Below are 12,710 nucleotides of genomic sequence, written 5' to 3' on the forward strand. Positions count from 1 at the left end.
CAACACATTTTGCATGGGCTGAAGAGAATTTTATTATATTCATCAATTAATTCTACAATTACATTAACACATTCCTGCACACAAGAGCACAAACCATGCCTCATGCGAGTGAAGGAACTGCTGCTGCTTCTAGTTTCTCAGACATTGTGCAGACTTGTAAGAATTGTAAGAATGCTTCCCACTCAGAGGTTCTGCAGTTCTAAAAAGGCAGTGACTTCCATGGGTTATAAGATGATACCCAACAGAAATGCATGGAATAGCAAATCATCTTTGTGGAAGCTATTAATAATCAGTGTCATCAGGTATTTCCAACTATTCATGACATCTTACATTCAGTAATATTACATTGCAATCATAACATATCACTTTCTGTAACTAAGGCCTGCTGTGACATTAAACATGGAATACTTGTCTGGGGGTTCCAAAGTGGTCTTCCAGGATCTTTAAGGCTGTGGGTGGAAACTCTTCTCAGCTGGGTGCATCTGATCTGGCTCAAAAATCTAGCCTCTCAGCTCTCTACTCTGCTTTGGGCAGGACACTGGAGATGGACATGCCAGCTGACACAGGGAAGAGGCTGTTCTCTCCACCAGGTCTCAGCAGGTTTTAGTCTAATCCCCTGTTCAGCAGTCCCTACTGTAAGATCTGCAAGTCAGTCAGAGGCCAGGATCCTGGCGACCTCAGAGTAGGGACACACCACTTCCACCTAGTAATGATTCTTTATGAAGCTAACTGGTTCATGCTTGGTTCTTCAGCTTCCTTTTGAGCCATTGTCTTCTTAAATTTCCTGAAAATATTTCCTGGCCTCTGACTTTGGTGTGAGTTGTCCCTTTGGTCTACATCACTCAGTGTGAGGGTCTCACTTAACAGTCATCTCCTCTGAGCACTTGTCACCCATGTCAAGTCCTTCTGTTTACTCCCTTCCTGGGTGGCCATCATAACTAGTGCAGGCCTACCATTATCTGTCTAAATGATGAGTTTCCTCGATGTATAGGATAGTTCCATGGGAGCAAAGACTATGTGTGTCTTGTTTTCTGTTTTATCCTTCGCACCTAGATCACTGGCTGGTAGACACAAGTGTTTTGTAACTGCCAGTCAGGTCCAACAGTTAGCGAGCATCTTGTTTAGAGCGGCCAGTAGACATTACTGCTCTTCTCTTAGGCCCTGATGGGGACTCCACACAGCTAAGAGAAGCTTCTCCACCATTTCTATTTCCTTCACAGCTGTCTAAAAACAAGAACCTCTTCATTACTTTACAGTATCCTTAGCTCAGCACACCCTCTGCTATCTGAGTGACACAAAAGGTTAAATGTCGTGCAACCCAGCATTGGAGTCTTATCTATAATCCTAGCACTCAAGGAACTGAGGCAGGACTGCTGTGAGCTTAAGGCTAGCCTGGGCTACAAAGTGATAACAGTATCCTGTCTACAAATAAAAATTCAACATTGTCATCTAGCATTCCATAACATGGTACTGCACACTCCTGATCTGAAGCTCCATCAAAGTAAAACTTCACAGCTGCTATCTGGTCCCTGAAGTTGAAGCTGCCCTGCAGACAAGCATATGGAAACATCCACAAGTATGGTAGGACTACAGGATAGTTCTATTTTTTTTTTAGAATGCAGAGTTATGGTTTATTAGGAGAAATTAACACATGCTTAGATTAAAGTGTGGGTAGAAGAGAAGAGAGATGCCTAAGTATCTTAGCAACAGCTAAGTATATATGACTTTGTCACTTTTGAAGTTATATTGTTGAAAGTATATAATGCATAATCCAGCTCAAGGCTTTAGCAAAATTTTAAAGTTAACTAGAATTCAGAAAATAAAATATGGGCAAGGTATCATAGCAAGTATATTTGCATTTTTATAACTTGATTTTTAATTTTTTTCATACAGAGTGTTTTATACAGTTGAGGGGAATCTTTTAAAAATGAAGAAATACAATGCACTTAGATTTGTTCTTCAGTCATGATGAGCCACAGTACAAGGGCCCATTTCTAATCCCAGACTTTCTGCATTGCCTTTGAGTTGCTGGTTGTGGTAACACAGCGCCAGGCATGCCATCAGTGTTTCTGCTCTTCATGGAGGTGAGAATAAAGGGGAGAAAAGGACTATAAGCCTGGTGCAACTGTTCAATGCCAGGGAGAAAGGACCAAGGGATAACTGAAGTAGCTAAAAATACTCAGAACTTAAAAAATAGACGTGAAAAGTATCAACAGACACCTAAATGACTGGAATTCTGTGGCATCCTAGACACACTGTCTTCCATCAGCACCTCCTACTGGGAGTCCTCCTCAGCCTCCTACTCAGTCTACATAGCCCTACTCAGAACCAAGAGAGACACTGGTAGGGCATGAATTTTGCAGTCCTGCTTCCTGCTGAACACTCCTGACTGGGCATGAAATGATCATGAGGTACAGATGGATCCAAGTGCTGAAAACCTAACAAAAAAAGTCGGTTGCTTCAGTATCTAAATGTAAGAGGAAACCATTCATCTAGGTAGCAGCCTAACATTTGCAGGATAGATACTCTGGGACTCTGTAGACATGCAGAGCAGCAAATACTCTGGGACTCTGTAGACATGCAGAGCAGCAAAGAGGCAAATTTCTCCAAAAGTAATAAATTGAGCTACACAACTGCTAGTAATCCTCATGAAGTATAAAACAACCAAAAAGGTGACACATTGTTTATTCTTTAAATATATGCTCTAAAGAAGTCCTTATCCAAAGCCAGGTATTGGTGACACACGCCTTTAATCCCAGCACTCAGGAGGCAGAGGCAGGCAGATTTCTATGAGTTCAAGGTCACCCTGGTCTACAGATCGAGTTCCAGGATAGTCAGGGGCACACAGAGAAACCCTGTCTAGAGAGAGAGAGGGGAAAAATTCCTTATCCAAATATAGCAGCAAGTTATCTATGTATCCTGACCATAAAAAGCTCTATGGCCATTAAAAATTTACTATAAAGTATGTGATTATAAAGGGATTTTTTTAAAAATCAAAGGATCGTATGCATCCAAGATGGGCTGAAACTCAGGCCAACAAATGGCTAACAAGCTCCCTCAGGAGTAAGGTGGCTGAGGGGACATCAATATCAACATACCACATTCAAGGAAAGTCTTCCACAAATGAAGGGAAACAGAATTCCCATCTTAAGAACAAGCTCTATATCTTAAACACCACAGGTGACATTCTCCAGAACATTTGTTATTCCTGCACTTACCAGGAAACGGAGCAGTGTCTCCAGAGTTTGACATTTCTTGTTTCCCTACTTCACTTGGAGTATTCTATCATTTGTCACACTGTCCTAACCATATTTTTCCATTGCTATTTACTTCACCAGACTTAATCTCAGTGCTTCCAGCACCTAGGCCAGTGATAAACACAAGCAGTGTAGTGTGAATGGAGGGAAGCAAGCAGGATGGATGTATGGACAGATGACTTCTGTCTGGAACTGGGCATTAGACTCAAAGGGAACCATAGTCTATGGAGGAAAATAGTGACAAAAACACATGCTTTTCTTAGGTCAGAGGCTTTGAAAAAGCCCTCTTTCAAAACAAACATACTCAAGAAGTTGATTCTACAAACACACAAGTTCTAAGCAGGTGTTAATGCTGCCATTTAGGACAGCTGCATTTTGAACAGACTATATTCATAATTAAGAAACATCTACAAAGTACTTGGGTGCAAGAATCTAGCTGTCTCTATCTCTGGCTGGACCAAGTTTTCTAACAAACTGCCCTGATCCACCATCTTATTAGGATCACTAACTCTGAGCAGAGGCAGCTCCAGAAAACTTTCAATCTATTTAGTTTCTACCATGAGGGGAGCCTGTTAGGGGGGTCTCAAAAATGAGTATAGCATCAGTTCCAAACAAAGTTCTATGTAAAAACAATTAGCACAAATAACTTATCTTTCCAGCTGAAAGTCTTGAAAATGCTCTAAGAATAAGCATGTACAAACTGAGACTAATACAAATTGCTACCAATAAATGCTAAAATGGCAGAACAGTCAATGTTTATTGGCAGAAGTTCAATCAATACAAAGTGGTAGACAGTCTATATTATCAACTACTAAATGCATCTTAAAATTAAGACAAAATAGGTAAAGCACTTCCAACCTTGACATCTTTCTTGTAGTGTTAAGAAGCCACATGTGTTAATCTTAGGGACAGATTAGTACAACAGCACACATGAAGCACTCTGCTCCCATGACTAGTGACTTGGGACCTGCAAGCTGGGCAGGGAAGAGGCATAAGAAGGGAAAAAGAAGAAAACACGTACCGTGCAAATGTGAGGCCAGTGTTCAAACTGCTGTAAAACTCCTTGGTTAAGGTCTTCTTTATAAAACTCTTTGTAAAAATGAGGAAGCTTAGATATCCAAATGCCATTGTTATGCTTGTCTAATATTTCCTTTATTCGGTTTTGAACCTCATCCATCTTATTAGTGTAAGAGGCAGGAGGCGTGACATTTGGTTTCTCAACAGTCTGATTTAAATTATCTTTAAATTAAAAGAATGATAACATTAATAGATTATTCCCATTACCTAACATTTGTGTCTCTGACTTTGCTATGCTATGGGCATATGGGACCATGAATTTTAGAGGATTGTGGACTTACACTGAACAGCACTGAGGACCACCTCACCCTATTACCCCTGAATTTTATCAGCAGAGCCAAGACACCTCCAACAAGGTAACTTGCCGCTTCATTCTGCAATGATGCTTTATGGTTTACTTTGAACATTAGAGCAATCTTGCTGGGTAAAAAATAATGTTTTACTATTTAACTAATGCTTTTCTAACTGCAACTAAGTGAGGCAACATTTTACATAATATAAATGTATGTGCAGTGCTCAACTGGAAGTCATAATGCTATAATTTTGTTACATAAGGCACAAATATGCCTTAGTAGGAAGAGTGAAGGACATTTTATAAAAGATAAAAAGATGTCCAGGTTTTCTGATTATAGTGAACTTTCTCTTTTACTAAGAAAAACAATTTAACAATCCACAGAAGCTCAAAAACTACAAAAACAATCCCAGTTAGTTATGAACACCAACAACAGGTCTGGCACCCAGACATCACCACCAACACGCACTGGCATTTACTTCTTCAATATTTATCTTTCATAAACTTTTAGATAGCTTCTTTCACTTCTGTTTATTTTTTATTTAAAACTAAGAGTGCCTGAGTTTACATACTAAGTGAGATAAACCTGTGTATTTCTGTACCATTCTTGTATTTTAACTATGGAAGCCATGTCAAACCTACTGAGAATTCTACCAGGATACATATCAAAGTATTAAAAATCTAACATCTACATGAAGAATGCATTTACAGTTTAGTAAGATATCTTTTCTGTTAAATATAGTAATTTTATTTTTTAACTAATTAATAGAGATATACAATCTAGTCTGGGGACACTGGTCTTCAAGGATGCCAGGTAGCAAAGGGAGTTTTCCTTGAGGATATTTGAGAGCTGATTCCTCTCTTCTCACTAGAAGACATGATGATGTGTCTCTGATACTCTTAGACTGGCACAGAGAGCAGAAGGGTCCAGGATACCCATATGTGTTTCCTATTAAGGAAATAACTTATTCTATTTTAAACTCTTAATATAAAACTACTTAGTAGTCCTGGTTTACAAATGCATATGTAAAAATAATTCTTATATACAAAAATCATACTATTCATTTTCATAAGCAATGAAATAAGTATGAAATAAATATGAAATAAGTACATTCCTATGGAAAAGGAATTAGAACTCAGTAAGAGGCATAGTGCAAGCAGCAAATCCTGTCCAGTCACTTACACTGAGTACATGGTCAGCACTCTGTAAACCTGTCCTTGGTGAGAATACTCAGTGGACTTAAACACTGCTTGCACAAGTCACATCCGTAAGTGGTGCATTTCTAACCATGGGTTTCCTTGACTTTATTAACCATCCTACTGCTTTTTTAATGTCCCTTTTGGTAACTTAGCTGTTACCTTACAGTTTAAAAATAATTTTAATCTTTATTTTTATTTTATGTGTATGGCTGTGTTTGACTGCATGTATGTCTGTGCACCAGCACATGTGTGTGGTGCCTGCAGAAGTCAGAAGAGGGTGTCAGATACTCTGGGACTGAGATTACAGATGGTTGTTAAGCCAACCATGTGGGTGCTAGGAATCAAACTCAGGTCTTCTGGCAGAGTAGCTAATACTCTTAACTTCTGAGCCATTTCTCTAGGCCCCACACCTCACAGTTTAGAGTGCCAACTTTTACTAGTAGAGTGTCTCAGTCCCACATTTATAACTTTGAAATAGAGCATGTAGTTTCCTTAAAGTGAGGCTGCTGAGCGCCATGTCTTGAGTGTTTACCCTCTAATTAGGGAGACGATGAGGAAAACAGGTAACTCTGCAAGGGCCACATGGACACAGAGTAGAAGGGCTCTAGTGTGATAAAGGCCTTAAGCCATGCTGATAATATCACTGGAAGCATTATGTTTTCTAAAGATCACTTCACTCCATGAGATTAAAGTTAGACATAGAGGGAGGGAGATAAATTTCATGCAGGAGAAGTTGAGTGCACATGTCAAAAGCCACCATCGGATGTTTTGTTTGTCTTGGGGCCCGAGCCTCGTGGCACATATGAAACATACCATTCACTTCCTTGGCGCAGGTCCTTGAGAGGTGCGTCTGCAAAGGTGCTGGCAGGGATGACTTTGGACTAAACCTAAGGTGTGAAAGAATGGCCAGTTTTTAACACTCTACTTTTCATTTCAAGTTCTCATGGCACTGACCAGCAAAATAACTTATGAAAATATTCCCAAATAAGAAAATAAATCTGGCATCATACTTCACATTTACTCAGAGAAAAGTATGGTAAAGGTAAACTTAAAGTAGGTCTTTAAAAGCCTCCTACAGAACCTGGAAGTTAGAGTTTCAACTAATCATATTTAAGTGGATAAATAAATAAAAGCACATAAAGAATAAACACTTGAAATAAACAATATTTTGGACTATAACCCCAAGATGAAAGGTTAGCAGCACCACAGACTGGGATGTGTCACCAAGTCACTCCATTTAAAACAGGCGTACAGGTGAGTAGAAGAGTACAGATCTTAGAAATATTACATTTACCCTCTATCTTGGCTATAATGAAAGAGGTGTTGCAAAGTAGCAGAAAGGCTGCTCAATAACCACACCTGCCTGCCTTATATCCCTTCCAAAATAATTTACTATCAACTATTGGACTTACATAGGAAGATGTTTCCAAATATGAGGATGAACAAACCACATCCACTCACATACCTACACACATAAACACAGGTATGCACACCCCACTCCCACACACGTACACACACACCCACACATCCACATGCACCCAACACACACACACACACACACACACACACACACACACACGCACACACACACACACATGCACACACACACACATTCATGTTCTTGTATTTGTCCTTCACTGGTGTCTCAGCTGTGGCCCGGATCTTGAGCAATGCCTTATACTAGCAAAAGAGTGAGTGCTGAATGGCTGAATGAACTATCCTCAAAGGAACCAATGCTACATTTTTTCATTAGGAGAGGCAATCACAGTTTTGAGCAACACAAAAGACTTTTAAAAACTAAACTGTGGCATAGCTGACCTCCTTGGTTGCTGTGTTGGATGCTTCTGCTGGAAAGTCCCCGAGTAATTGGCTTCCATCTTCTACACTGAGAAATACCTCATCTCCTCCAAACAGAAGCTCATTCTTGGAGGATTTGGCTTCTTTGCATCCTGTGACTGAAGCCCTCTTACTACTTTATTTTTTTTAAAGATTTATTTATTTATTATGTGTATAGCATTCTACCTGCATGTGTCCCTACAGGCCAGAAGAGAGTGCCAGGTCTCATTATAGATGGTTGTGAGTCACCATGTGGTTGCTGGGAATTGAACTCAGGACCTCTGGAAGAGCAGCCAGTGCTCTTAACCTCTGAGCCATCTCTCCAGCCCCCTCTTGCTATTTTCTTGAAGCTCCTCTTGTCTGTTTGCTGGGCCACTCCACCACCAAGATGCCTCGGATTATAATTGAAGGGGGCATGTGGAGAAAGAAATACCGAGGATGAAATTCTGAAAGCAGCAGTTATGAAAATGGGAAACACCAGTGGTCTAGGGTCGCCTCATTGATGCATAGGAAATCAGCAAAGCAGTGCAAAGCCAGATGGTATGAATGGCTGGACCCAAGTATTAAAAAAACTGAATAGTCTAGAGAACAGGAGGAAAACTGTTACACTTGACCAAGCTGATGCCAACACAGTGGAGGACCATCACGCCAACCATTGGAAGAACAGCAACCCAGTGCTTGGAACACTATGAATTCCTTCCAGATAAAAGGGACAATAAAGAGTTAACAACAGATGACCCCCCCAAACTTAAACCTGGAGCCCATTCCCCCGGTCTAAATACACAGGGGAGGGCCTAGACCCTGCCCTAAATGATGTGACAGACTTTGATGATCCCCCAGGGAAGGCTTCACCCTCCCTGAAGAGTGAACGGGGGTTGGGGGGGGCATGGGAGGATGGGAGAGAGAGGGAACTGGGATTGATATGTAAAATAAAATGGTTTCTAATTTAAATTTAAAAACAACAAACAAACAAAAATCCAGAAACAGAACCAGCTCTGCCTGACCGAATTGATATGGCAGGAGATGAACTTGAGATACTTTCTGAGGCTTGAACCCACCTGGTCAATACTCAAGGAAAGAAGGCTAAGAGGAAAGCGAGAGAGAAGCAGCTGGAAGAAGCAAGGTGCCTTGCTGCCCTCCAGAAAAGACGGGAGCTTAGAGCAGCTGGCATAGAGGCTCAGAAAAAAAGAAAAGGAGAACAAAGAGAGGAATGGATTATAATGACGAAATCCCATGTGCAAAAAAGACCATTCTTGGTTTTTATGATACTTTGGAGAATTATCAGGCTCTTGATGCAGATTCAGGAAATTACGGCAGCAGGATTTTGATGGGGAACTAAGTTCTAAATTAGAAGGAAGACACAGAAGGAAAGACAATCAGCATTTTAAAAGGACAAAGAATCTGAATCACCATCAACTGTTCTTCAACCCAAAGGTATCTCTGTGTTTCCTACAAAGAGAAACAAGTTAGTGCTGCCTGCCCCTCAGATTTCAGATGCAGAACTCCAGAAAACTGCCAAGGTAAGGCAGGCCAGTGAAGTTGCTTGGCAGACTGAGGGGAGTGTGGAATCACAAACTCTGTTTCTAGCACTCTCCTATCTAAGCACATTGTCACAAACAATAGCCTTGCTTTGAGGACAGCAGGGACACTGGCCTCCCAAGATAGGATTCTACAGGAATCTCAGAACCTCATGGCCTTGAGCAATGTGGACACTCCATTGAAAGGTGGGCTTAATACTCCACTGCATGAGAGTTGACTTCTCTGGTGTGACCCCACACTGGCCAGTTGTGCAGACTTCCAATACAGTTCTATCTTCCCCTCTAAACACTTCTTCCAATGGAGCGGAACGTCTGACTCCTCCAAGTGGAACAACACCCAAACCAGTCACTAAGGCCACCCCAGGAAAAACACTACTTAGAGACAAGTTAAACATTAATTCAGAGGATGGAATGGCAGACTACAGGAAGCCCTCTTATGTGAAGCAAATTGAAAGAGAATTGCTATGCCTAACAACAATTTTGAAATTGTTCTACCAGAAAATGCTGAGGAGGAGCTGGAAAAGCTTGAAATAGATGATACCTACACTGAAGATGCTGCCGATGTGAACGCTGGAAAGCAAGCCATAGGAGATGCTGAGTGTATAATGGAAATGAAAGGAATTCACAAAGCTGTTCAGAAGAACCTACCAAGACCATCTGAACTAAACAAAACTATTTAAAGACCTTTAAATGTAGAACCACCTCTAATAGACTTACAGAAAAGTGAAGAATTGATCAAAAAAGAAATGGTAACTATGCTTCATTATGACCTTCTATACAACATCCCTGTGAGCCATCTGGAAATAAAAAAGGAAAAACTGTTGGATTTGCCACCAACAATTCAGAGCACATTACCTATTTTAATTATAACCCTTATGAGGATTTCTCCAAAGAAGAACTGAAAAATGCCCAGGATATTTTGGTACAAGAGATGAAAGTGGTAAAACAAGGAATGATCCATGGGGAGCTCTCCAGTGAAACTTACAACCAGGTGGGGAAGAATGCTACAGTGAAGTCCAGTATCTTCCTGGTCATAGCTGCTACACAAGGGCTAATCTAGCTAGCAAAACAGGAGAGACTTGAATCACTTAAAAAGAGACTTGAGGTAAACAGCAGTCACATTACCATAGAATCCAAAAGAGCTGCGAAGATGGAAAAGAAGATGAAAATTTTGCTTGACAGTTACCAGTCTCATGCTATGGGGCTCATGAAACAGTTGAATGACTTTTGGGACCAAATTGAACAAACTCATTTGGAGCTACTCACTTTTGAAGAACTCAAGAAACATGAAGACTCTGCTATTCCCAGAGGCTACAGTGTCTAAAGAAGGATGTGCAGAGGCAATAGGAACAAGAGAAAGAGCTTCAGCAGAGAGATGCAGATTTGGTGGTGGAGAAAGAGGCTTTACAGACAATATTCTGAAATACGGCTGATGCTCTGTCACAGAACTAGTTGCTGGTTTCATACTCTGCAAGGTTGAAACTGACATTTCTCTTCATTAACAAATGTACCCAGCACCTGTGATTTCTCATTTGTCTTATGATCCTGATCCTACTCATTCCCTGTTACAGACTTGTACTGAAAGGATAGCAATGGTTTAAATTATCCAGATGCTCATTTTTTGACAGTGTCATATTTGTAACATTCCATAGTTTAGGCCTTTATTTCAAAAGTCTGACTTTGAATACTGCCTGTGAGTAAGCCCTTGAATAAAAAGAACATGTGAAATACTGCCTAAAAAACTAAACTGTTTAAAATGAAGCATGTTTCCTAATAGTATTTTAATTCTAAAAGAAGCAAACTGTCAGCTACTAATAATTTTTTTAAAGATTTTTAGCACAAGCAATTTCAGAGTTCCACACCTCTGCACTGATTCATGTGAAGGCTTAATGGGAAATTCCAAAGCATACCTTTCTGCCAAATTAATTTTCTATTAAGTCTTCCTAAATACTCTAGTATCTGGAGGGAAAGCTTCTGAGGAAAAACTGACCTTTACCCCCCAGTAGACACTGCTATATCACAAATTTGCAAAAGGGCACAATTTTTCAACTTGGAAGGAAGATGGGATACTGATTCAGCTCTATCAGGGCTCAGCATGTGTTTCCTGTCAGGAGGTCAACAGGACAGACTTTAGGCTCTGCACAATCACTTAACTCTGCCACTGCAGAACAAAATAGCACAGGCAATACATGAGCAGGATATGGCCATGCTTCTATAAAACTGTATTTACAAAAGCAGGCAGGGGGCTTTTGGACTGTAGCTCATGGATTGTAGTTTGCTGACCTCTGAGTAACTTCATAAAACCATAACATTTAGAAATAGAAACGTTTCAACTAGCTACTGGCACGTTTTTACTGGACAAGTGAGGAAACCATCCCACAACATAAAATAATGATCTTAGTGTTAGCTGGCTCAGACATGGCCACCCCAAATTAAGGACAGTAGTGTCTCATTACCATTCCAGTTCCGTGGTGCCCTTGCACCATGATTAAACACTACTGCATAGCCGTGAGCGATTACTAGAGCAAAGGAGAGTTTACGGCTAGATGAGATTTTACTTAAAGAACAATTTTGTAAAAAAAAAAAAAAAAGCCTGAAAAGTATGTAACATAACATCTTAGAACAACTTAAGAGTGTGAACGGCCAATAGGACAAGGGGAGATCACAGTGGCCAAAGGGAACAGGATGGGGAGCACTCAGGTGATGCCACTGGGCAGTAAGAGGACCTACTGATAATGAAGTATATGAATGCAGTTACAGAAAGGCAGTCCTTCTCAATATGAACACACACTTCTAATCCTTGTTAGCCCAGCTTGCCACGCTTCTCCTTAAGTCAGATAAAGCCCAGTACCTGCTGCTGGCAGACATGCTCACATGTCTCTGCACTGGGATGTCTGGGTAAGGTGGCATGTCCACATCAGCCTTAACTCCCAGGGTGCTTCCTTTGTCTCTTAACAGTGCTGGGTTAGGTTTCTTGCTGATAGAATAGTCTGAGGCAAATCCTGGTTGTCTGAGGGTTGCCTTTGGTTTCCCTATAAATTAGGTAGACACAACAGAATCAGCTGGCTTCTTCAAACTGTAGTTTCATTATGCTCCCTGACCAGGTATTTCTGTGGGTAACACTTGTCAGAAATTTGGAAGAACACAAAGAGGGGACTTGGTAGGGTGGTGAGTAGGAGATGAGCCTGGGGAGTGTTTTGTGGATGAGGGTCCTGCCTGCCTCACTAGCCAGTGCTTCCCTCTGCTCACCACTTAGCACTTCCCAAGCAGCCACCAGTTGGTGTGGGGTCAACATTTTCCTCCCACCTTCTCAGTCCACAGTGTACCTGCAGCCTAAGTCTCCCTTCATTAGAAGCCCATGTTCCTAATTCACAGTGATGGCAGTACACCATATGTTATTATGGGTTCTTGGTTCATCCAATATTCTGGATGAGGATTCTTGTCAAATAAGCTAAAAGGGTAAAACCACACTTAGCCATCACCACAGTTACCTGTGGTGCATTATTCTGC

At 40.8% G+C, this 12,710-nt stretch overlaps 1 protein-coding gene and 1 pseudogene across 2 annotated transcripts in view; one reads left to right on the top strand and one right to left on the bottom strand.

The window, feature by feature from the left end:
- Positions 1-12,710, bottom strand: part of Tdrd7 (tudor domain containing 7) — a 65,557-nt gene that overhangs the window by 35,468 nt on the left and 17,379 nt on the right. For both annotated transcript variants that reach the window (XM_027403164.2, XM_027403165.2), the window contains exons 4-6: positions 12,052-12,232; positions 6,640-6,713; positions 4,279-4,496 (exon numbers count right to left, since the gene is read on the bottom strand). In XM_027403164.2, coding sequence (XP_027258965.1) covers positions 4,279-4,496; positions 6,640-6,713; positions 12,052-12,232 — 473 coding nt within the window. The remainder of the gene's footprint in view (positions 1-4,278; positions 4,497-6,639; positions 6,714-12,051; positions 12,233-12,710) is intronic.
- LOC103159533 lies at positions 8,051-10,622 on the top strand (annotated as a pseudogene).

Source organism: Cricetulus griseus, chromosome 2, assembly GCF_003668045.3.
Source record: "Cricetulus griseus strain 17A/GY chromosome 2, alternate assembly CriGri-PICRH-1.0, whole genome shotgun sequence".
NCBI lineage: Eukaryota > Metazoa > Chordata > Mammalia > Rodentia > Cricetidae > Cricetulus > Cricetulus griseus.